Source organism: Parasteatoda tepidariorum, chromosome 10 (assembly GCF_043381705.1).
Source record: "Parasteatoda tepidariorum isolate YZ-2023 chromosome 10, CAS_Ptep_4.0, whole genome shotgun sequence".
Lineage (NCBI taxonomy): Eukaryota > Metazoa > Arthropoda > Arachnida > Araneae > Theridiidae > Parasteatoda > Parasteatoda tepidariorum.
In genome coordinates this window covers 78,892,313-78,918,840 of record NC_092213.1, presented here as the reverse complement: position 1 = coordinate 78,918,840, position 26,528 = coordinate 78,892,313, and the positions used below count along the sequence as shown (strand labels likewise).

Here is a 26,528-nt window from a genome sequence, read left to right as displayed (position 1 = left end):
TTACCAACCCACTAAAGGGATGAGACGCTGAGTCAGTCTTGCCCGGCCCGAGGATCGAATCCAGGACCTGTGGCACGGGAGTGTGAAGAGCTACCACTCAGTCACCGGGCGATGAACAAATATAATTTGATCAATTATTTATTTACAAAAATAAATAAATAATAAATTTAATACTAATAAGAACAGCCACACGATGTTTGTAAAAGCAGAAATATCCTCTTAGAATACTCAAGTTGGAATTTAAACTTAGGTCGTCTCGAACCACCCTCCCGGAAGGGTCTACTCCATTATCAAAACAATAACAAAGATAAACAAATTTGTGAAGGGTTCATTTTTATGAAGATATTTTGCGAAAAGCCAGTTAACGGACCCAAATATCTCCCAAACAGACCACTGGGGAATTATAATATTACAACCGCGTGCACCACAACATTAAACTTAAAAATGTGTGCATTTGTATGAATAGGAAGCGGGGCAAACAATTTGTAAAAATTATTAATATGAAAATCTATGATTGACATCAAAATCGCACAAGCAAGAAGAGTGATTAGCAGATTACGACAATTCTACAGATTCAGGAATACAAAAATCTGGAACACAAACACTCTTGGAAGTTTAAAAAGTTTATATATAAGTTTAAAAAGTGTAATACATTAAATGTTCTAAGCTTATGACTGATCTTGCATACTATACACTAACGCTGCTCATGAAAAACCTCATAAAAAGATCTGAATAAGGTTGTGGTTAAGAAGCGAAAAATTCCATGCACCTGACCGCATGGCATAACAGATAAGTTAATACCAGATGGCTTTAAATAGTGACAAAGGAAACAATAAACTACTACATAAGTAATACAGGGAGAACATTTAACTCCACATGACAATACTTAACTCAATTATAAATAATCACCAATTTTAAGAAACTCTCAAACAGGTAAATATACTCAATAGCTACGCACTTCACTAATTACGAGATTACACCAAATACCAAACAAAATGTTTTGCCTATTACCTTCAAATAGACGCCTAGTATCTTTTTCATCGAGAGTCAACAATTCACGAGCAGCTTTCCTAATCTTAGCCAAAGTATATTTAACTCTCCAGACTTCTCTCTTGTTTCTTAATCCAAAATCACCTAAAAAAGAATATAATATTTTAGAATTATTTACATTTTAGTCAAAAGTGGGCTATAGTTAAATGAGACAGCCCAACCCCATTATAGTGAATTGCCTGCGGGCATAGTAACTTAATGACAGATTATTACATACCAACATAGCAAGTCGATAAAATTATGACGCAAAAAAAAAACTGATCTATTTAATTTTACACTGACCAACCAAAGCACGTATAAAAGAACAATTTCTACTCCAAAAATGGTTAAATTTTCATTTACTTAATAACAACTGAAAAATTTAAGTCAATATTAAGTCTAATTGATTTTTTAAATAATTAACAGTGTCATAAAAATTCCATAGTCATTGAAGTCACTCTTGTTTTGAGTTGCTCAGAGCTTAACGAACAGAATTCTATTGAAAATATTGTCAAAACCACCTTGGAATAAAATGTGCCAAATTGTACTTAATTTTTGTCCCTCCCCAAGAGTAGTAGTACATGCTGATGAAGTAGCAAAATTTTTCTGGATTTTGATATAGCCCAATGCAAATTTGCTTATAACATATTATGGAAATATCATAAAATGAATTATGTATTTAAGTTAGAATTATTTAATACTTAAAATTCATACTGAAATTAGGAAAGTAAAACCTAGATAACCACTCCACACTTATCATTGCAACAAGCAAAATGAGTCAAAAGAGATAAAGTATCTCCAACTTTCAATTTCAAATATCAGTTCAATAATTTTACATTACTTAATTCTAAAAATAAAAATAGAGGATTTGGACAAACAATACTAAGTAAATAAATTGGAGCCTTTACATTTTAGATAAAAACTGGACTCAGAACTGTAAGTCTTGATGTTTTTGTCCAAAATACAAAATATGCTGTAATAATTAACAATTTCTGACAATAAATGAGATAAAACAGTACATGCATGATTGACCATTGGAATCATGGATTCATAAACAGACAGTGAAGGATCAATTCCAGTCGCCCAACAATGCATAATCGTAGAAAAATAAAGTTGAGATAAAATTTAACGTTTCTTATTAAATAACTTACCAATAAACTTTAATTCTTGATCTAATCTTTCCTTTTCGAAAGGTCGTCGTGGTGTTACATAGGTTTTACTATGTACAGTTGGCACACGAGGCATTTTTAATCACTAAAACAGAAGAAAATAAAATTAATATCATAATAAGAATTAAATTTTAATACAAGGACAATAAACCATCGATATATTTAGGGTACACGAGATCTAGATAAAATACGTCTAACAGTTGATTGATATCAAAGCAAACATTAAAAATAAAAATTTGAAAAGGAAAAAAAAAAGACAGCAACACAAAATTACGGAATCTATTATTATAACTTAAAATTTCTAAAAATTGATATCGCATATATTTAAGCCTACTAGGCTGGGTACCGCCACGTGCAAAATCAGACTTTTTAGAAAGGTTATAAAAGAAATACTTAAATATTTCAAAATCTTAACATGAAATATAATACAAATGACATTTTAAAAAACTCAAAGCAATTACCTTACTATACCGATTCTTTTTAGATAATTTTAAATTTTTTCAATCTTCACAGACAGCTTCACGCTAGAGCCGCGACATCATCGGAAGAAGATAAGGGAGAGTTGAGTTGAGAAGAATTGTGCATTCCTGGTTCTGGTTTAGTTCTGTAGAGGCTCCACAGCTAGAGCAAACACCAAAACATGTAAACATTATATTTCGAAAACTTCTAAACTTGTTTTAAGGGCAACTCAATGATTGTTGACAAACAGAAAGAATGGCCTTAGCAATGTATAATATTCCCAAAAATTGTAAGATTTATTTAATTTGAGAAATTCGTCATTGCTTTTACTTTTGCTAAAAGGAAATAAATTGCACGAATGAAATGTTTCAAAACTATAAGTATTTTTTGAATAACAAATATTCAATAATAAACACATTATATACCTAATTTAAGAGTGTCAAGTGTTTCAAAAATCTATACCTGTCTTTTATAATTCTAATTGTTCTATATCTATTACTGTTTCCATCTTTTTTTACTTACGTCACCTATTAGCATCTGTTTTTGAAAACAGTTTTATAAAATGTTTCTATCTAAAAAGTGAAGTGAATATCATGTTCACAAATTTTACACAAAGCTTAAACTAAATATTTTCTTAATTTTAAAAGTAAGATATTCATTCTAAAAGCGAAATTTCTGTTTTCGGGTACCTTGTAGATGCCGAAACTAATAGATTTACACTATTTCCCCTTAGAAATGATCTATACCTTTATCAAAAAAATGTTAGAATTTACTAGCTTAGAAAAATCTTAGATTTCGAGTCACTTTTACTTAAATATTATATTATAGCTTAACTAGCATTACAATTATTCAATTCCATTCACTAGTGTATGAGAAAAGTTAACTTGATTCTATCCTGGGTACCGTTTGATAGATGATGTGCCAGTTATGTAGAGCAACTACGCATTTTTTAAATAAATATCTCATATAAATCGCTTATTTAGCTAATAGCTTTTTGACATGCTTTGTTGATGTCAATTTCAATGTAAATCTACATGTTTTTCTTTACTGGTTGTTATTGCTTTGCTTTTCTACATGATATTGAAAATCCCATAGTTTTGCTACAATATTATTACAATATGCGAGTTTCAAATTACACATTTAAATACTAATTTTTTGATGGGCTTTTTTTATTTTTCCGATTTCATCACCAATCCTAGTCATTCTTCAATCATTTTTTCCTGGTTTTAAAAGTTTCGATTTTTATTACGATATGCAAAATTAAATCTTGCATTTAAATAATCTCTTATTGACTTGCTTTATTTATGCTGATTTTCTTGTAAATTTTAGCGATTTCTCTCTTTTTTTTGTTGCAATTATTGGGATTTTTTTCCCCATGTGATTTTTGAAGATCCTCTTACTTTAACTTCTATGTTATTAGGATAAACTTGTTTCTTAATGTGCATTTAAGTAACCACTTTTTGATACAATTTATCTGACCATATTTCATCGTAAAAATAAGTTATTTTTCTGACGTGTTTTCAGTAGTTAGCACATTTGATATCCCAATATTTTCATACAATATTATTGCAACATAAAAAATTCAAAACTCAGGAATCATGCAAATTTTTCAATTGCTCACTGTTTGTAGTTTATTTCATTTTAAACTTTTTGTAGCTTAGGTGTTTTTTTTTGTTGAAATTTTTTTAAAAAGAAACGTTTTTTATATAAAATATATAAAACGTCTAATAATTCAAGAAATAGAAATATCTGAAGTAATCTTATTTTGTGCTATTTTGCTTTTTTTCTCCTTTTTTTTTGTGTTTTTTTGGGGGGTTTTTTGCTTAAACTTGGCTCTTTAATTAAAGTAATAAGTTCAAATTTATGTTACTCATTAAAATATGAATACAATATTTAACTTGCTGGTAAAAAAACTTTCTGCACTGAATCATTAGACATGATTCATATTAAAGCTGAGTCATAAAGGCGCTCTCATTGCATATATTGACGGACCCATATTAGATTTACACCAATCATATTCGAAAAATTAGTTGGTTTGAACCTTGTATCGTTTCCAAATGTACATTAAAAGTAGTTGCGATGAATTGCTACAAAATTTTTAGTTTGTAGTGTTCTACTTTTTTTTTTTAAAGTAGAACAAACTATAAAAAAATAACGACTGCTGTAGTTTTGTTACTGTAGCATGTTACATCTGACCACATGACATGACTTTATTTTTGATTTTGCCATTGTGTCCAATACCTGGCTAATCGTGTTTAATCATTAGCTTAGTGGTTCCTAAAAGGTGTTTTATAGAATCCTGGGGTTGGAACTTTTTTACAACCTTTAATGATTTTAAAAATCTGGAATTATAATTATACCCTGTCAATAATCCATAATGTTTTTTAATAATCTAGTTATTGTAATTAAATAAAATTCCAGCAAATGAAAAAGAAATAGCAAAATTAAAAACAATATATTAATATCACTTGTGTTGATTTTCTAATTGCAAGGCAGTAAAGTGCAAACACACTGTTGTCTTTGGATCATCATTAAAGAGGAATCCCAGACCATCTCCAAAAATGCCCATTGGTATCTATCTTCCGTGCGAAGTTTGTAACCAAGCCAAAATTATTATTCAAAGGTTTTGATTGACCTGTCTTAAATACTTTAGATAAGCGAGGTTCTGTATTTATTTCTTGAAGTATCTTAAATGCAATATTATTTTTTTAGAACAAATTTTCTATTAACTGTTTCATGGTATAAATATTTTTCTAATTAATAATAATATTTATTTGTCAATGATAATTTGTTTCATTTGCAGCTTTTTCATCCTTGCAACTCATAGTTATCCGCCAACTTCCTGTTCGATATTCCAGCAGCAGCAGTGATGTTGTGGATTCTGTTGATAAGAAATTTCCTAAAATCAAGTCTGACTTGCATAGCTTGAAAAGAGGAACTGGTGGTCGATCCTCTTTTAATGGAAAGGTTGCTACAGTTTTTGGAGCATCTGGGTTTCTTGGAAGAGCAGTGGTCAATCAGCTAGGTATTGTTTAAAAGATAGTGTAGAGTAAAATTCAATACTTCAATTATTTAACTTTTTAATTAAAGGTAAAATTACTTTACCTGTATTTTCTTTTTTCATTTCTTCAACTTACTATTTATCTGTAAGACAGAATGCTTTTCTTTTGCTTCAAAAAGTCGTTACTCTTGAAAAAAAGATGTCATAAGTAAAAGTGTCATTCCTGTCCATTTTTTGAAAACATTTAATATTAACGTTACAAACAACGGCATATTAATATTATGAAAAGGAACAGCACATTTCAACCACATAATTCGGAGGCGATCATTCTGCTTCTTCTTTACTTCTAATTTTGCAGTTACACGGCAGTTACAGTTAAATTTTGAAATCAAATAGTTCCTCAGAGTTTCTCGACAGATAGCATTATATAAAAGGTGCACGACTTGTAGCCCTAGAATGGTTAATGTGGGAACCCCACTGCATTCCAATCAAAAATTAATTGATGCTACTAGAAAACTACATAAACTAGCATAAAAAAATCTGTAAAATTTTTGTCCAGGTAATTTCTGTAAATTTCGATAAAATACCAAATTTATGACCTTCAAAATGAAAGTGTTCAGGTACTAATTCGCTTTGTGAAGACACTCAAATTATAGTTTTTAAAATCCAAAGTGTAGAGGTGCTAATTGAAGGTGTCAAAATATCTTAGCATTTCAATTTTTTTAAAAAGAAAATTTTCTTTAACTAACTCACATTCTTAAGAAATTGTTATTGTTCTTATTAATATAAGAAATAATTAATTGATAAAAAAAACTTAAATAACCACAGTCCCTAAAAGCCCCTCAAGAAAAGAGTTTTTTTTTTCTTTTCCTGCAGCCCTCTTTTAAAAAAAGTTATTCTTCCCTTTTACAGATTGAAAATGGGGAAAAAAAAAACTAACCATTGCAATTCACTCCTTTTAATAGCAAAATCTTTTGTCTATGGACAAAAAAAAATTTTTTTTTTTTGACATTTTGTCAAAACATTTTACAAAATTATTGAAACAAGATACCTTTAAATAATTGTTAGGAACAATAATTTACTTCTGAAGATAAAATTACTACTTATATATTTATTGTATTATTAAGCAAATATTATTTGAAATGAGGAATTTATCTGTACAGCTTCTCATATATTCATGTTATAGATTATAAATATAAGTATAACCAAAATCTGACCAAAAATATACTTTCTCTAAAGTATTGCCTTCTTTTTCGACAAATTTCAATTGTAGAATATTGGAGTATAAACAATTAGAAATATATGGTTACACTAGTTTATTAATGAGAGTGGTAGAAATTTAGAGTGCCTTAATATAAATTTTACTTTTTGTATATTTAGCCGTATCTTTGAAACTATTTGAGGTAATTAAAAAGAAAATCTTTCGCCAAAATATTTATTTATAAATGGAGAAAAATTTGAAAAGGCAAATTTTTATCTCATTTTAAACTATGTACATATAAAAGTTATTATTTTAAAAAGTTATTATATAGTTATTATTTTAAAAAGTTATTATTTTAGAAAGTTATTATTTTAAAAGTTATTATTATATAAAAGTTATTATTTTAAACTTTTATTTCTCTAGAATTATTCGACCATGTCTGTTAAAAAAAAAATTCTAACCATTATTAGACAATTATAAGGATTTAACAATTATAAGGACTATGAGGATAACTAATACACAATTATTAGGATTTATTTTCTGAATAGAGTTATCTTTAGATTAAATTTTCAAAAAAAATCATATTCAAATTTTTTTGATTTGCATCAACATGGCTGGTTGGGGCTACCCTCTATATTTTGGGTATCGCAAATAAAAATTTGTCATAAGGAAGGTATATTCGTTCAGAGTTAAGTATATTTCTGTCTAATTTCTTAGCTTAAAACTTGCTCAGTAAAAATTCTTAATTACTTTAAATAATGTTTTTAAGAGTTCCAAAAAGGATTATTTTGTTTTAAATTATTAATTCATAATCCTCCCATTTTCTTAATGTTCTGATTTTATAGTAATGTTTATTTCGATGAGAAACTTGTGACTTAACCTAAAATATTTAGAAAATAATAAAATATTTTTCATTCTCTATTTTTATTCTAAATATTTTTCATTCTCTCATCAAATTTCTCCTTCTCTAAGAATTGTAATTTAAAATTTCAGAAAGGTGCTCGCAATTCACATTATTTTATTTTTATATATTTTTTGTTCAATTTTATTTATTTATGTTTTTTTTTTAAATTGGAAATACAATTTAAAAATGAATTTAGGTGTGTACTTTTATTTCTCTTTCTTAAATATTTTAATTCTTAGTGTTTCCTTAGTTTAATAATTTACAATGAACTAATTTTTTAGGAAAAATGGGTACCCAGGTTGTCATTCCTTACAGAACAGATCCCTATAATATTCTGAGGCTGAAATTGTGTGGTGATTTGGGACAAATTCTGTTTACAGTAAGCTTCATTTTCTACTAAATTTATATTTTAATTCATTTTATAATTATGTGTATTACTATTTTATGACTTAAATTCACAATGAAGCTTTCCCTCACCAAACTCCTAAACTATTAACACAGTTTCTTTCAGATAGCTTTAGCTTCACTCATTCTTTTTTTCTAAGTCTTATTTAGTATCCAGTTTTTGTATCTTTTAAAGTTAACTGTTATTAAGGGTATTAAATTATTAGCATTGAAGGTTACACTCTACTTTATATCGGAACTGCGGCTCTTTTCCTTTCAGAGCATTCAATTTGCTTTTTCCGCCTCTCAATGGGAGATTTTACCAATTGAGCCAAGTCTCCTGTTTTTTAATGAAGACTCCTGTATTTTACAACTATCACCTGTTTGCTCATATATTCTCAAATTTCTTCTTATTGGTAGTGAAGAAATTTAAACAATTTTTTTTGGGGGGGGATAAAATATCCAAAATACTTCTTCAAAAATACTACTGGCAAAATTACTTATCTTATTCCTCAACAGATAGTGTCATTGCTAGTACTGCAGTCAGAGCCGGATTATACCTTTCGTAGGCCCTAGGCACAGAGCCGGATTATACTTTTCGTAGGCCCTAGGCATAGCCGTTTTTGGGCCCTCTCCTCCTTCCCCCACTCCTCCCCTCTTTTCAAAATATATGCTGAAATTTTCTTGCATATTTTTTTTTTTGCACTTTTATTAATATGGATTTTAATTAACGAATTTGTTTATCGAACTTTATCTGCAATGCCGACAAGTGCAATGAATAAAGTAAGAGAAAAAAGAAAGGTACTCCTAACTTTAAAGAGAAAAAAAAAAATGGTAGAAATATAACATTTAAAAGAATAAAAAATTTACAAGTTTAGACAAGAAAAACAAGTTTAAAAAATACAAAATTCTCATATTTATTTTTTAAAAATAATTACAATTCCTAAATTAACTTATATAAACAAAACCAATGATTAAATAACGCAATATATTTCATACCTAATTAAACGGGGGGGGAACAATAAAATAAAAGGAAAACTAAATAAAAACACTTGAAAATTATCGAAACGTTAGTTAAAAAAGGCACTAGCATAAATATTAAAACCCGGTACAAGGCAAGATCAACGGGATTTTTAAAAATAAAAAAAACTAATGATAAAATTTATGAATAAAAAGAATTTATTGAGTGCGAAATTCATCGTGAAAAGAAAAAAAAATCAAACGCAGTGGAATCAGAAAAACAAAACTGTTTTTCTGATTCCACTACGTTTGATTTTTTTTTAAAAATTTTTTCTCCCAAGTTTTTCGNAGAAATTTAAAAAAAAAAATTTTTTTTTTTGGGGGGGGGGGATAAAATATCCAAAATACTTCTTCAAAAATACTACTGGCAAAAATACTTATCTTATTCCTCAACAGATAGTGTCATTGCTAGTACTGCAGTATGTTGAGTGTTAATAGTTTAAGTCGAGCCGTGATGGCTCAGGAGATAGATTCTTCACCTTCCAATGAGGTGAACTGGATTCAAATCCCAACAATGACTGATCAATAAGAATGGCGCATCCATCCAAACCAAAGTGCTGGCGTAAAATATTCGCAGTGGTAGACAGATCAAGAGTTAGAGTCCTATTGCCGTCAGGCTAACAGTGGGAGGTTTTCGTAGCTTTCCTCTCCTGCAATGCAAATGCAGGTTAGTTCCATCAAAAGTCCACCACAAAGGCATGTCCAATACTTGATCAAGGAGTTCCCTTGTCTTCTGGATTGGGTACAAAATTACTAGGCTACGGAGTTGAACATTAGTAGTCATAAACCCAAAACTGGGTCAGCTGTTAACGACAGTTATAAAATAATGGTTTAAAAAAAATCTTTTTTCGATTATGTATATATTTTTTACTCGCTAAATGTAAGTGCTTATATTATATCCAATTTTGAATTTCTCTTTTTGACTTACATGATTATGCATGATGTATCATAACTTTGTTCATAGCCTAAAAAATACCACTATTAAAATCTCCATAGAAATTCAAAACAAAAAATTTTTAAAATTGAAATTTACTCTTTTAGTTTTTGCTCAGAAGCTTCGTAGCAGAAACCTATGTTCTTGGTTTGCAAAAAATATCATAATTGCTCTGCTAATATTTTTGTTAAATTTAACTGTGCTTGGAAAGAAAGATATCAACTTTATCATAAAGTAACAAAAAAACTTTATCATAAAGTAACAGGATTTCTCTAGAATTGTGCAAATTTTCATGTTGTTTTATCCAATAGTTTTTGAGCTAAAAAATGAAAGGCATGTTTGGTAAAAAAAAAAAAAGCAATAGTTCAAATAAGAAATAAAATTTTTTTAAAATAATTGAATTCAGCTTTTTACAATTCCGGAAAATTTATTCAATTGGTTTGTAAAATTTATTTTCTGTTATACTAAGGATTTTGCATAGGATTAGGGCTTCTACTGTAGAATTTGATAAACCAAAAAAACACTTGTCTTCAACAAAGTGTGTATAGATATCTTTTTTTAAGAGTTACTACATCCCCTAGCAGCAAAATTACAATTTTTACGATATTGCCCACATATAGAATTGTTCGATTCACCCGTTGTTTTACAACCAATATTTTCCTATATAAAATTGTCAGAGTCACCCCATATTTCATAATCAGTATTCTATTAATATTGGCCCTATGTTGCTCATTCTAGGACCAATATAGGCCATTCTAGGACTAGTATTAAAATAATTTGTACATCCTAATATTGGTCCCTCCTTGCATGTTCTTATAGGACACATATTGAGCTAATTTTGAGCCCAACTAGAGCCAAGGTAAAATTGTTGCTAACGTCTTGATTCATGCAGAAATAGCTCATTTGAGTCACATTTCAATTATTTCCCTTTTGAACACCTAATATTATGTTGATTGCGTTTCTGTGTTAGTCGAAATTTTGGGAAAAGATAACAAAACTTGTTTTTTGATATTCTAGAAAATCACTTTTGTGCTTCACAAACTAAAGGTATTCCAAAATTTTTTTGTTCTTTTAATAATACAAAAATGCATAGCTACCAACTCTACTGGATTTACAGTAGACAACAGCATTTTGCCAGTTTCTACTGGTTTGATAAAATTCTCCTGGTTTTTGAACATTTTCGAAAATTCCTTAAACTGAATAAGTTTCCTAAAAAAAAAGTCCCTATTGAAATAGAATTTATTGCTTGCTTGAATATTTTAATAAGTATTGCTAATGCGTTATAAAGCGAGCCTCATTGTAAGTAATCAGGTTGAAGCTTTTTTTTTTTATATCTGAAATTTTAATTGTAAATTGTTGTGAACTGAGGTAATAAATGTAAATAAAATATAACTCAATCTAATATATTTATATTGTTATATAAATAAAAGTCAAATTTTCCCTAGTATCAACTAAAAGTATTGATACTTTCAAAAAGAAATATCAAGGCTAAATATTGATCTTGTTTAAATTAAGTATACATTTTTGTTTTCATTGTCACTACTTGGAGGCTGCAGAGCTCAAATACAATTAGGGAAATTCTTACATAGATTGTAATATATTTATAGTGCTGGAAGTATTCTTTGCCTCTTAATGCAATTTTTCTTTTAGCCTTTCTTTCTTAAAGATGAAGCAAGCATTGCAAAAGCTATGAAGTACTCGGATATTGTTATAAATCTTATAGGAAGAGATTATGAGACTCCGTGAGTTATTATTTTTATGAATGAATGATTAAAATGTTCTTTTGAATAATTATCTGATATCTAAAGCTCTATGAAGTGTTATATGTCATAGATATTATTCAATTTTAGTCTCTTAGTTAAGTATGAAATAAGATAATTAAAAAGAATTTGCCTATTTGAGTTATTGCCCAAATTACATTGCTTAGTATTCTTATAATTCTGTAATAGTGCTCTGTATAAATACAGTGCTCGTCTTCATTTAAAATCACTTTCTTTCTGTGAACTTTTGATTTTAAAAAGAAACTGTTTTTATAAACAGACAGTTTAAAGTTTGAAAATATTTCGAATTTCAATGCCATAAATGAGCTGAAACACTAATAAATTTATAGAATTAATGTATCTATATGCAATTAAATTTGTTTTGTTAGAACCATTTTTATATTTGTGGTGATCCTTTAAATACTCTTCTTGCTGCATTTTTTTTTGTAAATATTTATTTAGGACTCTAGATTACTGAAAAAAAAATTATTTTCTCTCATTTTTCTTTTATTTATTTTTTAAATTTTTTTTTCTATTTTTTAAAATTTAATTATTAAAAATGAACAATTTTATTTTAATATCGTATGTCTATAACATTGGTGATTCTTAAAAGTGAAAAAAAATATTTGAAATAATCTAAAGATTTTAAAATAAATACTGTTTTTTAATTTGATCTTATAAAGATTTTTGTGCATGGCACTTAAGACTTCTTTCTCCATAATAAAATTCAGTTTCAATTGCATTAAAAAAAATTCAATTTTTTTTAAAAATTATTTTATTATTTGAATTATTTTCCTATTCAATTGTTTTTTATTTTATTATTATCTCTCTGGTGCATGGCCCTAGCCGATTGCCCTGTTTGCCCTAAACTTCAAATTTGCTTTTATTTACTATTAAATAATTAATTAAAATTAATTATTTAATAGCTAATAAATTATTTAATAACTAATTAAATATTCAATTAAATAAGAGCTAAATATTGAAAATGCTTAAACAACTGAAATTTTTTTATAAACTGAAAATTAGATTTAAAATTGGGGTGCTGGTGCATTATTAATAAAAAAATATGTTAGCACTATTTTAATGCTCTTTCACATTGAAATTTTTTTAAGGTAATGGTGTTTTTCTAGGTTGCGGTTAGCAGAATCTTTTGCAACAAGCCTGCTTAAATCTTCATTAAATTCTGAATTTTACTATTTTCTTTACTTCAAGGAATTTCAAGTATAAGGATGTGCATGTGACAGGTGCAAGAAATATTGCTCGTTTAGCTAAGGAAGCTGGAGTGCAGACATTACTCCATGTCTCTACTCTAAATGCGTCAGAAAACCCAAAGCCCATTGTAAGCAAGAAAGGCTCAGGATTATATTCCTCAAAGGTGATTTTTTACTTTTGAATTTTTTTTCTCCTTCTTTTCAATTTAATATGTTATAATGCTTTTAAATGTTTTCTTTTTATAATAAATCTGTAGGATAAATATTAAGTGTTGGGTAATCTTAACTATCATTATTAAATTGTTCTGTAAAGATACTTGGATTCCAAAATAAAATGACTACGGAGCAACGAACAAAACGTTTATTTCATACAGACAGCATAAGAGAGAATAAAAAATTTAACAAAAATATGAGAAGGAATAATTCATTGACACAGCACCATCTATGGATATTAATTTAAATCACGAATCTTAGCCATTTTTTAACAATCATGTAGAGTTGTGGGTCAACCAATGACTGTTTCTCGTATTATTTAAAAGGACAGCTAGTCATCTTTATATTTTGTGATGTAGCGAAGTTAATTGTTAACTGACCCAAAGCATAAATATTTGTCTCATTTTTGTTCAAGATCTAAAAAATCTTTGTTTTGAAATGTGCTTATTCTTCTCCTAATAGAGATTGTTATGTAACAGAACTAATTGAACCTCTTTTTGTGACTTTTAATAACATCAAAGTTTGAGACAAATATGTACTGAGAAATCGAACATTTGAGAGGATTATGTACTTATTGCAAAAATATTTAAAATGCAAAAGAAAGATGAATAAAAATATTTATTCATATCTGCCAACTCTACTGGTTTTTCCAGTGGACTACTGGATTTTGCCAGTTTTTCCTGACTTTTGTATAATTTAGAATGATCCTTAAAATTGGGTAAGTTTCCCTAAAAAAATCCCTGTTGAATTTGAAATTTTTTGCAGATTATTGCTTCCTTGAATATTTAAATAAGTATTACTAATACCTAATGAAGTGAGCCTCATTTATAAATATTAGTTAAAACTTTTTTTGCTCTAAAATGTTTATTTACATTCATAGCTTTCTTTTTTAATTAATTAAATAATTTTTTAACTGTCTTTGATGAATTAAATACCTATTACTATTCAAAATTATGAGTAAACATAATACATAACATTGCAAGTTCACTTAATGTTAATCGTAACTGGAAAATATTGCAGTTTTTCTATTTTGATAACTATAAAAATCCCTAAAATTCCCTATGTGTAAAGTTTTAAGTACATTTTGCGATAATTATCATGAAATTTATATTTATTTCATAAAATCTACTGGATTTTTTCCTATTTATGTTGGTAGCTATGTTTATTTATCTAAAATTTACAGTTAATTGTTTGGTTCGAATAAATTATTTTCTTCTACATTTTTGCAATACATTTTTGACATTTAAAATAGATTGCTGTTCTTTTTTTGTTGTTGTTTTTTTGTGAATATAGTAAGTTACTAATTGTTTATAAGTTTTGAAGTCTTCTGCAAATGTGGGCTTTAATCATGGTTCTGTTTCATTGGTGCGATTTCTAACTGATCGGTTTCTGCAATAATTTTTTAAACCGCCATCATACAATAAGTTTCAACGTTTTAAACAAAGGATGCATAAATATTACACATGATATCTGAGGTGTTTTCCCCAAAACTGTAGAATTAACATCAAGAGTTACTATTTTTGCTCTTTAAATGAAAAAAACTTAATTTGTTTTTAAATGTGGGTAAAATTTCTGAATGATAGACACAGGACTTTTTAGTTTCTGAAACTATCTTAATGGGAATTAGTAAAATTATAAGAATGGCGCTTGTAATTTGGCCGGTAAAACAAGATGATACACATAGGAAAATGAAAGATGCAGAAATGAGGGATCAAGGCTTGACTGTATAATTCAAACTAGATTGTGATATAAAACTGTTTAAAAATTGTTTTAATATTAGGTATCTTTTTTTTTAAATAGAGAGTTTTTGTCAATTGGGTTGAAAGAAAAACAATTTTTTTCTAGGCGCTTTTTTCCAACATGGAAGGAACTTGTCACCCCTGAAGCCAAATTATTTTGAATTCATGGAAAAATGTTAATGCAAAATTAATGAAATATTTCAAGAAATATTATGTCCTTTTCATGTCATTAAAGGATCACAAAAATGATATTTTTTGGTAGTCAAAGGAAGACAAAGTAAAATCTCTTACAGAATTGCCAACTTTTTCTCTTTCCAAAGATAATTTTTCAAAGTGGCGATGATATTAAAATTGTTGGCAGAAATATTTTTTTTTCATTTTGTCAAAATTGAGATTATTAATTTTGCAGTCACTCTAAATAAAGTAAAAAAAAAAATTATTTAAAAGTTGGCAGCTGTGCTTGTAGAGTGAAACCCTTACCATGACATGTAAAAAGTTTTATTTTTATTATAAATATGTATAAATATTTTGATTGTGCTGTAGTAGTGTTACTTTTCTTTTGTTTGCATTTATTTTATAGATTATGTTAATTTTTTTTAAAATCAAATTTCAAAAGAAATTATAGTATCCATATGTATAAATCTACCCCAAATTTTCATTGAAATTCAGGGGTTCAAAAAATGGATTTATATATCAGAAAAGAAGGTAATTTTATTTTTTTAATTTTTAAATATTTGTTTTAGTGGGAAGGTGAACAAGCAGTGAGGGAAGAGTTTCCAGATGCCATTATATTTAGGCCATCAGATATGTGGGGCCAGCAAGACAGTTTCATTTATTATTACAACAATATTGGTAAGTGTGTCTACTTGTTGTCCACAATCGCTCAAATTTATTTATCTATTATTTTTCTATGTTAACGTAAAGTTCACAAAAAATAAAATAGACCACCCTGAATAACTCTTGATCTAATGATAGGATCTTCACTTACTATAGTAGGATTCTATGATAATAGTATTAATATAATAATTAATTAAATATTGTTTTTTAATATTAATTAGTTAGGTATATTTTCAATGACTTCAAGGCATGATAAAAGATTATAACAAAAATATGAAGAACTTAAAAATGATTAAAAAAATAAATAATTATTTATTGCTATATTCATTGCTTTTTTTCCCCTGTAAAATAATATTAAAACTGTAAATTTGCAAAGTAGCTGGTGTCCCAAAAAAGGTTAGGAACAGGCAAACATCATGCACATTATAAATGCTAACGATTCATTCATATAGTGCAGGTTAAATAATAACATTCTTAGTGGAACATTTTTAGAGAATATTAATATTTTGTAATATTTCAATGGAAGGTGAATGCAGTACTGTCATTTTATATATTAAGCTTAGTAATGTTTTAAAAAAAAACTTCTCTTAGCTAGGAGAACTTGGCGTGCCATGTCCCTTTGGAAGAAAGGAGTTGGCATTATTAAACAGCCAGTTTATGGTTCAGATGTTGCCAAAGGCATTGTAAAAGCTGTATGTGATCCTGATGCAGCAGGGCACACATTCCAAGCAGTTGGGTAAGGAATTGTTTCCATATATTAACTACCACATTTCATATATCATGGCATTATTAGCTGTGCAGGTTTATAATTAATCTGTATTATGTTTTTAAATAAACACGAAACGGTAAAAAAATAATTTTTAAAGAATAAATGTTTATTATTTTTTAATAATCTTTACCTTACTATAAATTTTTTTAATACCAAGTAAATTTTTTTTTTTACTTTTCATCAATGAACTGATTAATGATGTTATTTTTTATTGATATTGCTATATAATATTTAATTTTAATTATTAAAAATATTTAATTTATTAAAATACATTTAATTTCGAAAATATGCACTATTATGCCATTTAGTTGTATCTCTTTCCTTTTTTTTTTTTACTCTGTAAAAAAAACATAACCTTGAAATGTGTTACAAAATTTTGCGTTATTTAGATTATTTCACTTATTTTGAAACTTACCTACCAACTTCGCAGTAATATTAGTCTGTAGCAAATCAATCATAAAATGTTGTAAAAAAAATTTTTTTTTGGGTACAAGTTCTGAAATACATTTGCACTTAAGTATTTATTATTTACAGGAGGAAAAAATAGAAATTTTCTACTGCATTAGAACTAATTATAAATTCTGCAAATTTGGTTTCCATAGTTTCTGAATCATAACCTCTTAACAAATAAATGAACAATTAATGTAAAAAGTTAATAGTTCTTACTTAGTTACAGAAATTCTTTTAACTGTGATTTTCATTACTCACATCTGCAAAGTTAATGCGATTTGTGGAGAATTGTGGTTATATAGATCATCTACTGTACATAATATAGATCTTCTACTGTACGTATGTACATTCCACATTGTACATTACATGTACATTCATTATATGGATCTTCTACTGTGCATAATAAACTATTTGTACAAAACAGGATTTCATTCTGAATCTTTTGTGGAATTTTATTGATTTCCGAAGATGAATTTATATTCTTTTGCCAGCTTTGTAAGGCTTTCTCCTAATTTTATCTGTACTACAATATTATTATTCTTTTCTTGTAGCAATAACATATGTTTCATTTTAGATGAAATCATAGCAAAAATGATGGTCAAACTGAACTACACTAACAAAAATGAAAAGACAGATAAAAGAATAAAAATTTTAAATTAATAAAAAAAAGCCTTTCTCCAAATAGTTAAATAGTTATTCATTACTCTCTTAAAATATTAAATTCTATGTAGTCATGCAGTACAATAAATATTTTTTAGTTTTAAGACCTCATGTATAGCAGAATTATGATACCATATTATTGAATTTGAAAAAAAGAAAAAGAAATCTAGATGCATGTGAAAAAAATTATAATCAACTCAGATTAACAGAAATATTTAGAATAAAGAGGTTCTAATTTATTTGGTTTTTAATCTCTTGCTTATGTAGATAAGAATATCAGCCTGCTAACTAGGTTGGCATGATTTAAATCGTTTGATTATAAGATGAAAATGTTGTTATACAGTACAATTTATAAATATATTCCCAAATATAACACTTATTAAATATGTCATTAGTATATGTCATTAATGGAAAAAAGACTTGCTTTGTTCAGAGAAACTTAAATTTTTTTTTTCATTTATATTTTTTCATCTAAACTAATTTACTTTTCATTATTTATCCAACTGACAAAACTGCCTTCTTTTTCTCAAATTTTAGGATTTTGAGCTTGAACGGAAATAGCTGTGATTTTATTTATTCAATGGTTACTTTGTAACAATTAAATAATGATTTCAAACATTTCAATATCATCGATTTTAACTATATTGTTTTCAAATTGTATTGCATTTACTAAATCAGTTCTACTACTTGCATATGCTTATGATGTTAATGTAATTGCTCGTTCCCTTCATTCCCTAAAAGAGGCATTTCTTGCCCTTGAGTTGGCTGCAATACATATGGTCTCAGTCATAAATGTAGAGCAAACAAAATATATGTTATTCTCAAGAAACAGAGTCCCACACCCCTATCTTGAAATAGATTTTTATAAATTTGAAAACAGTAAGGAGTTTTATTTACTTAGGATTAATTATTGCCATTGATAAAAGAATGTCTTCTGAAAGAGAAAACTGACTAACTGGCAAATAGGGCTGTCTATGGGCTGAGAAGATTTATTAAATCTAGGTTTCTTTCTAGAAAAACAAAGTTCTTAATTTACAAAACTCTTGCCAGGCTTGTCTTGGTGTATGCTTCTGAACCTTGGATTATGACAAAACTGGAGGAAAATTGTATCTCAATACTTGAGAGAAAGATTTTGGGAAGTATACTTGATGGTGTAAATAAAGACAATAACTGGAGAAGGAGATTTAACTTTGAACTGTACAAGAATTATAAACAACCTGATGTTATTAAATACATAGAAATAAATAGAATGAATTGGATGGCTCACGTGATTCGAATGAGTGATGATAATACGGTAGAAAGCATATTGCTTGTTAGACCCACTGGAACAAGAAAGCGAGGAGGGCTGCGGTTAAGATGTGCTGATTCGGTGGAGTCTGATTTTCTTGCAATTAATGAAAAAAATTGGGGATCAATGATAAATCGGAAGTCGTTATGGAGAAATCTTCAGAGGAAGGCATTGGCTCACATTGGGCTGTCTGGCCAGCTGTGATGTATTTTGAAGTAATGTGATTTATTATTAATAAATTTTATTTGATGATTTTTTTGAAGTGTAAAAAAATCAAAAATATCTGATATAAATTTATTTATTTAATTTTTTTGGAGGAAAAAAATCATGATTTCCTACCAACCTTGTACGGTTATTATTTTTCTGAAGAGAGTGTATATTCCTGTTAATGTGTTTGTATTATGTATGTTTTTATTTTATTGCTTTTAGTATTTTCTTTAAAACTCCATTTATATGTATTTCATGACAGGCCTCATCGTTATGAGCTTTCAGAATTGATGGATTGGTTCCACCGCATCATGTTGAGAACGAGGGAAAGGCTTTATTATAGATTAGATTTGAGAATGGATCCCACATTTTGGTACTATTTTATTTTTATTTTTTCTGAATTCAGATTTTTCATGCTTAAATAATTAATTTCTTAAAGATTATAAACTAAGAAGTGTTTATTTAACCTTATGTTAATAAGTGTTTATTTGATTGAAAGTAAAAATCTTGTTAATTTTTTTCCCCATCAATAATGAGCTAATAACAAATTTACCAGTTTTTGCTTGCTTAGCTGTTGAAGTTGTATTCTTTTAACAAATTATTGAGCAAATAATGTAAAAAGTTAATTGTTCTTGCTTAGTCTCAGAAATGTCTTAGCTATGATTTTAATTTTTTATACTTATTAAATTATAGTTTATAGTTGTTAATGTGGTTCATGGATTTGGCATCTATGCCTACATCAATGTCTCTTCATAGTTTTTTACACAGTTGTTCAGTTATATTTCTAATATTCCACAGCATGGGCGTGACAGACATCCAATTTTAAATCACTTTCACACTAATTCTCAAAATTTCACACTTGAAGAAAAAAAATATAAAAAATTAAATACACAAATTAATACAAAAGAAAAAATACAAAAGAAAAAGTTACTACACAATTCTACACAGTTTAATTAGTACAGCAAAATTAAATACACATTTATAATAATTCTCAAAATTTCTCACTTGAAGAAAAAAAAAATCGAAAAAGTTTAACTTAATAACTTAATTAGTTTAACTTAAAGTTTATTTACATCATCTTTTTTTTAAGGATATTTTTGTCTTTTTTTAACTTAGCTAAATTTAAATCAATGATGATTCGTGAAACTGGTTAGCAAACCAGTGATTAAATTTTCTTATTTCTACCCCCGATATTATTGCAATAATTAAGTGAAATTTAATTACTCGCTATCATCATTTGATATTTCATCTTGTTACATAAAAATTCCATTGAAAATGTAAAATGTGTTTATTGGAAAACTTTTCACCCTGAATAGCTTTTTAATTAGTAAAATTTTTAAAAATATCTGAAACATGTGAATTTTGTATTGGAAGGAGGCAGGTAAGAACTTATTCTGCCCAAAAAAAATAATAATAGTTTGTAATAATCAGAAGACAGGCCACTGGTTTAGATCCTAAAAGAAGTCTTTTTTTTATCGCTTAAAGTAAACTTCTTTATGGCATTATTAAGTTATAAAATTCATTTTTTTCATCATTTTTATTCTAATCTGGATATCATATAATATCTTTTCTGCATTAAATTCTGACTAATAAATTATTCCCTGGCTATATAAGCCTGATGATCCAACCAAAATGTGTTTAAAATGGGATCTAAATTTTAATTATATTTTTGAATTTTCAAATTTAGATTTATTCTAAAATTTTAAAAAGTTTTATGGCAAGCTTTAAATTTTTTATTTAAGAAATGTTGTCAATCATTGACTAATGATTTGACTTTTCTTAGGCCTAGATTGCTTATTGCAGAAAAAGTTCTCCCACGCTACCGAACTCTCTCTTGGGGAAGATTAGAAAGAGTAAGTTTTGAAACATTTTTCCTTTAATGTTTCTTATTTACTTGTCATGTATTTTATTCCCTTATTTCTGATCTTTAGTCAATCTTTTAATGTGTTTCATCAGGGTTGCCACTCCACATTGAAAACCTGGAAAATACAGGGAATTTAAAAATCACCTAAAATAACAGGGAAAATGCAGAGAATTTTTTTTCCAGATTTGAGTGGCAACCCTGTCATATTTTTTTTTCTTTCTTTTTTTTTCTTTTTCAAATTGTTCTTTAATTCAAATTTTCAATAAATAACTTAAACTAACCTTCATCGTAAAATAATTGATAATTCTATCTAAATTAATTAAATATATTTTAATCCTATGTTAGTTATTACAATATCTGTATATTTAATTATTTGTGCTATATTGACTAAATATTGATATTTCTGCAGCATAATTTGCTTTATATCCATTTATATTTATTAAATACCACATCATTATTATATTGCACATTCTCTGTTGCTACAAATCAACCTTAGTAAAGGAGGAGAGAAACTTCCTTTTGCTGTTTTTTTTTTTATCCTTTGTTATACAATATTTTTCTAATTATTAATGATCACACTTCAAAATGGGTAAAATTTTTGTGCATTCATTGTAAATATTGACTCAAAATTAACACTTGTTTAACTTATTTTTGCTCAAAAGTGTGTAAACACATCAAAAAAAATTTTATTAACACTGTGGAATATTTATTTTGCTAATTTTATGTTTCCTCAATGGTCCTAAAGTGATCTATAAAATATTAATAATTTAATCTGTGTAAACACAATTTGTTGAGAAATTTTCAAAATATGCAAGTATTTTTTTAACTTGAAACTGTCACTGACAAATTAGACTTTTTGAAAATAAATAAATATTTAATATGAGGTTCATCATATGTTTTTATGGTGAATAAAAGTTGTACAAGTAATACAAATTTCATAAAAAGCAAACAAACTAGTGTTCAATTATGGTTTGTCCATTGATTTGGCCAATGGTGTGTATACGAACCATTTTATTTCATAAACAAAATATTTTTCATGCACAAGATTTTTTTTTGTTTGCGTCTTAATTCAATTTAAGCATATTTTAATAAATACCGCATTTTATAAAATACAGTCGAACTCGTTTATAACGAGCACAAAGGGACCGTAATATGTACTCGTTAAATCCGAGTGCTCGTAATAAACGGGTCCTTAAGACAGGGAGGCTTGGGAGGTCAAATGATTGAGTTTACTTAAAATTTAAATAATGCTTACTTACTTTAATTACATTAATTAATTTAATTAAATACTTTTCTTAATTTAAAGACAACTAACCCCTTTCCCTCGCATTTCTTTATCATTTTGAAAAAAAGATAAGACAGAAAGACTAGAAAGATGAGAAAAAAGATTGCAAGACAGAAAAATATTGCTCGCTAAAACCGGGTCTTGCTCGTTAAAAGCGACTTCTGTTCCATAGACTTAACATTGATCCAACCAAAAATTCTCGTTTCCCTTGGTAAATCCGAGTTCTCATTAAATCCGAGCTCGTTATGAACGAGTTCGACTGTACTGCATTTTATAAAATTTCTATGCTTGGCTTAAAAGGGGTTAAAGTGTGATGACCGTACAAAAATGAAGTAGTTTATACTGACAAAAAGTGTGATTATAAGTAGTTTATTAGACATGGGTAAGATTGGTTGTTTAAAAAATCAACTTACTTCAGCAAAAAAAAAAAGACTAATATATCTATTCTTTTACGTACCATGCAATGTAAGCACTTTTGTTGCCTTAATTTTTATTTAATCATAAATAATTAAATGACTTGTTTTATTAAACACATTCTTATTATTCTTTAAACATGGAGATTTTTCTGCTTTTATATGGAATTTTGCTTTTTTTTGTTTTGTTTTTTAAATTTAAAGAGAAGAAAATTTTCGCTTTTATGCTTTTTCGAGTTCTATCGCCCCCCAACCCCCCAAAAAAGAAGACTCCTTTTTCTTGTATGTAAACGTGATTTGAAATTATTCACGCGATTTAAAAGTACACATCGTGATTCATATTCACTATAAATTTGAAATTAGTCATCGCGATACATATTTGTGGGATTTAAAAATCTTACATCACATCAGTATTCATATTATCGCAATTTAAAAATAACACACTGAAATTTATATTCTCACAATTTGAATGAAAAATCGCACATCGATATATTTTATTAAAACGTTAATAATTTTCTGTGGATAAATTCTTAATAATATTCTTCCTACATACACTTTTTTTCCTGCACTAATTTAAGGTATTTCACAATTTTTCAAAAATTTGTTATCTACATAACATTTCATATTTCTATTACCCATTGGCAAAATGGGTGTTGTTTTGGGTTGGATGACATGCGCACCTTATTTGGACGTCATCACACTTTTCAACTATGTTCAAGAGTAATAGTAAACAGTGTGCATGCGTTGCTATGGCAACTGCTGCTGTTTGATTATTTTTTATAATTCTTTTTTTCACTTTTAATTTTGTAATGCATTAAGTTGGTGAGTTTATTTTTGGGATATGGGACCAAAGAGGTCCCATAAATTCTTCTTGAGTTGTGAATAAAAGAGAATTTCATCATTTGAACGATATATTTTTGTTTTTATTGTTTTAATTAAGAATCAGAAATTCTATTTTTATATTATTTTTATTATTAACTTATAATTACTGTCTTGACGGTGATTTTAATATAAATATAAATACTGAAGAAGGAAAAGTATTTTGTGACTTCTTGAAACAAATATATAGGCAGGATTTGAAAACCAATACGAAGACAAGCATCAATTGAGACAGTTTTTGCAACCCATGATTTGAAATGTTGTGGTGTTTATCGGAATCAATCCAGGAAGGAAAAAAATCATTTGACTAATGGGAAACCGGTGATCGCAATAAAGCAATCACAACTTTTTCCATTCTAACCCTTCGAAGCAGAATTTGTATTGTTTTTCTGGTTTTGGTTATTTTTTTCAGCTATTTTGGTTGTTTACCAAACTTATCCCAGTTTAAAGTATTAAACTTTTTCAAATATATGTCATTATGTTTGCAAGGTGATGTTATTAAATTTAATGAATTCAAAAATGTGTTAAATTTCTTTTTGATTTAAAGAAATGTCAATCTTAGATTCTCTCTTATCCATAGGAAAGCAAGACTGATGTCGTGAATCCTGATCTCCCAAACTTGCAAGATCTTGAAATAAACTTGACACCCATGGAGNCAGTCATATTTTCTTTTTATTTGGAATTTTTTTCTCTTGAAGTAAGTAACTATATTTTATCTTTTAAAAATAAAAACATGAAGAGAAAAAATAATAAATCTGTGTCAAACAAAACATCTGTTCCTAAAGCAGTTTAAAATAAGGTGAAATTGAAAAATATAAACATCTGCATTTCCAATGAACAAAATAAATAAATGCAAGTTGGGAGAAACTGATGAATCAATCAGGACAGCTATGCAAGGGCTTTACTGGTTTGTCTCCCCACATTTCCCTCTTCTGTTTGACCATAAATTAGCCACACCCTTTTGACATTGAAACTTCTTTCTCACTTGGTGTACAAAATGAAATCTATCCCTTTTGCTGATTTTTTTTTTAAATTCGATTTATTTATCTTTTTATTGCTTATTAACTGTTACTTTTTTTGTTGCACTTGTTTTTTTTTTATCGTTATTAGTTGTTTGCTTCTTTTTTGTAGTTATTCATTGTTAGTTTCTTGCCATTAATTATTACTTTTTTGTAGTTCCTTGTTAGCTTTTTTTTCTTCTTCCGAGGAGAGCGTCTTTTGTTAAAACAAAATGTTATGTAAAAGAAAAAACGAGAACAATGATCTCACTCTGAAGAAGAAACGATTATTTTTTTTCGGATTATTTCATCTTGAATTATTTATCCTTTGGATTATTTCTTCTTGATTATATCTTATAGATTATTATTTTAATTAATGAAATTTCTAAAGATGGGACAGTTTTAAATTCACCCCATCAAAATCTACAGTTGAAACTTAGCTAAATTTATTGGTTTTTCTGAAATTAACAGCGTAATTGAATTATCGTAATATACGGGCGCCATATTGGAATTTCTGGAAGAGATCTGAAATTCTGTAAATTCCGAAATACGGAATTTCGTCGGTCCCATGAGTGCTGAATTTTGTATTATATACTGTAATGTAAAAAAATCATTTATACTAAAGTAATATAAATATAGTTATTTAAATTTTTTACCTAACGATGGCACCAATAGCCGATTGTAACATGTTGTTCTGAGCAGTTTGTCCAAAATGTACAATAGCAGATTACATTCTTGATTTTATTATAATTATACATTTATAAATTTTTATTTATATTTTAATTTAAAACATTAGTAGTATTTATAAGGAATTAATGTTATATATTCACTTTTGCCGCTAAATCGTTATTATGAGTGCGGCGTTTACAACATGTGCGGCGTTTACCATGATTTTTTTCTTTCAAGTGTCATTATCACAAGTGTGGCGTTTACGATAGGTGTGGCGTTTCTTCCATAAATTACGGTAGTTTATATTGACAAAAAAGTGTGATTATGAGTAGTTTATTAGACTTGGGTAAGAATGGCCTGTTTATGATTGAGGGTAAAATAGCCAAGGGTAAAATAGGTTGTTATAAATTTACTTCAGCAAAAAAAAAAAAGACTAATATATCTATTCTTTTATTTAGCATGCAATGTAAACACATTTTGTTACTTTAATTTTTATTTAATCATAAATAATTAAATGACTTGTTTTATTAATAACTTTTTTACCAATCCGAAGACAAGAAGACAAACATCTATTGAGACAGTTTTTGCAACCCATGATTTGAAATGTTGTAGCGTTTCTTCGGAATCAATCCAGAAAAGAAAAAAAAATCATTTGACTAATGGGTAGCTGGAGATCATAATAAAGTGATCACAACTTATTCCTTTCTAACCCTTTGATGCAGAATTTTTATTGTTTTTCTGGTTTTGGTTATTTTTTTCAGCTTTTTTTGGTTTTTTTATCAAACTTATCCCAGTTTAAAATATTAAACATTTTCAAATATATGTCATTATATTTGCAAAGTTCTGTAATTGAATTTAATAAATTCAAAAATGAGTTAAATTTCTATTTGATTTAAAGAAATATCAATCTTAGATTCACTCTTATGTGTAGGAAAGCAAGACTGATGTCGTGAATCCTGATCTCCCGAACTTGCAAGATCTGGAAATAAACCTGACACCCATGGAGGAGAGAATATTCTACGAGTTGAAACCCTTCAGAATTCATGCCTACCACGATCAGCTGCTGAGAGATTATATAAGACCTGTGGAACCATGTCCATTAGCTACTAATTAATGACTACTGTAAAGAGAATATTTGTGGTTTATTATAGGAATAATTAAATATGTTATCTTTTTTTTTGTTCA

General features: G+C 27.7%; 2 protein-coding genes across 3 annotated transcripts in view; one reads left to right on the top strand and one right to left on the bottom strand.

Annotated features, from left to right (window-relative positions):
- LOC107448850 (ribosomal protein S9) overlaps positions 1 to 2,810 on the bottom strand; it is a 6,544-nt gene extending 3,734 nt beyond the window's left edge. Inside the window, exons 1-3 of the mRNA XM_043046072.2 lie at positions 2,660 to 2,810; positions 2,181 to 2,283; positions 979 to 1,134 (exon numbers count right to left, since the gene is read on the bottom strand). Of these exons, the coding sequence (XP_042902006.1) occupies positions 979 to 1,134; positions 2,181 to 2,274 (250 nt within the window). The 5' untranslated portion in view covers positions 2,275 to 2,283; positions 2,660 to 2,810. The remainder of the gene's footprint in view (positions 1 to 978; positions 1,135 to 2,180; positions 2,284 to 2,659) is intronic.
- LOC107448849 (NADH:ubiquinone oxidoreductase subunit 39) lies at positions 2,810 to 26,528 on the top strand. Of its 2 annotated transcripts, none has more exons than XM_043046069.2 (10): positions 2,810 to 2,946; positions 5,461 to 5,682; positions 8,045 to 8,142; positions 11,752 to 11,843; positions 13,074 to 13,236; positions 15,768 to 15,876; positions 16,453 to 16,597; positions 19,498 to 19,608; positions 21,019 to 21,088; positions 26,275 to 26,528. In XM_043046069.2, the coding sequence occupies exons 1-10, from the start codon at positions 2,913 to 2,915 to the stop codon at positions 26,455 to 26,457; spliced, it is 1,227 nt and encodes a 408-aa protein (XP_042902003.1). In that variant the 5' UTR covers positions 2,810 to 2,912; the 3' UTR covers positions 26,458 to 26,528. The 2 variants fall into 2 exon arrangements, with proteins under 2 accessions (XP_042902003.1, XP_042902005.1); XM_043046071.1 differs by lacking the exon at positions 2,810 to 2,946 and adding an exon at positions 3,001 to 3,037.

Excerpts from the sequence above, each read along its gene's own strand:
- LOC107448849 (XM_043046069.2), top strand. The coding sequence starts at position 2,913 with ATGGCCTTAGCAATGTATAATATTCCCAAAAATT. Across the intron at positions 2,947-5,460 it reads GTATAATATTCCCAAAAATT|CTTTTTCATCCTTGCAACTC; the intron begins GTAAGATTTATT and ends TTTCATTTGCAG. Across the intron at positions 13,237-15,767 it reads CAGGATTATATTCCTCAAAG|TGGGAAGGTGAACAAGCAGT; the intron begins GTGATTTTTTAC and ends TATTTGTTTTAG.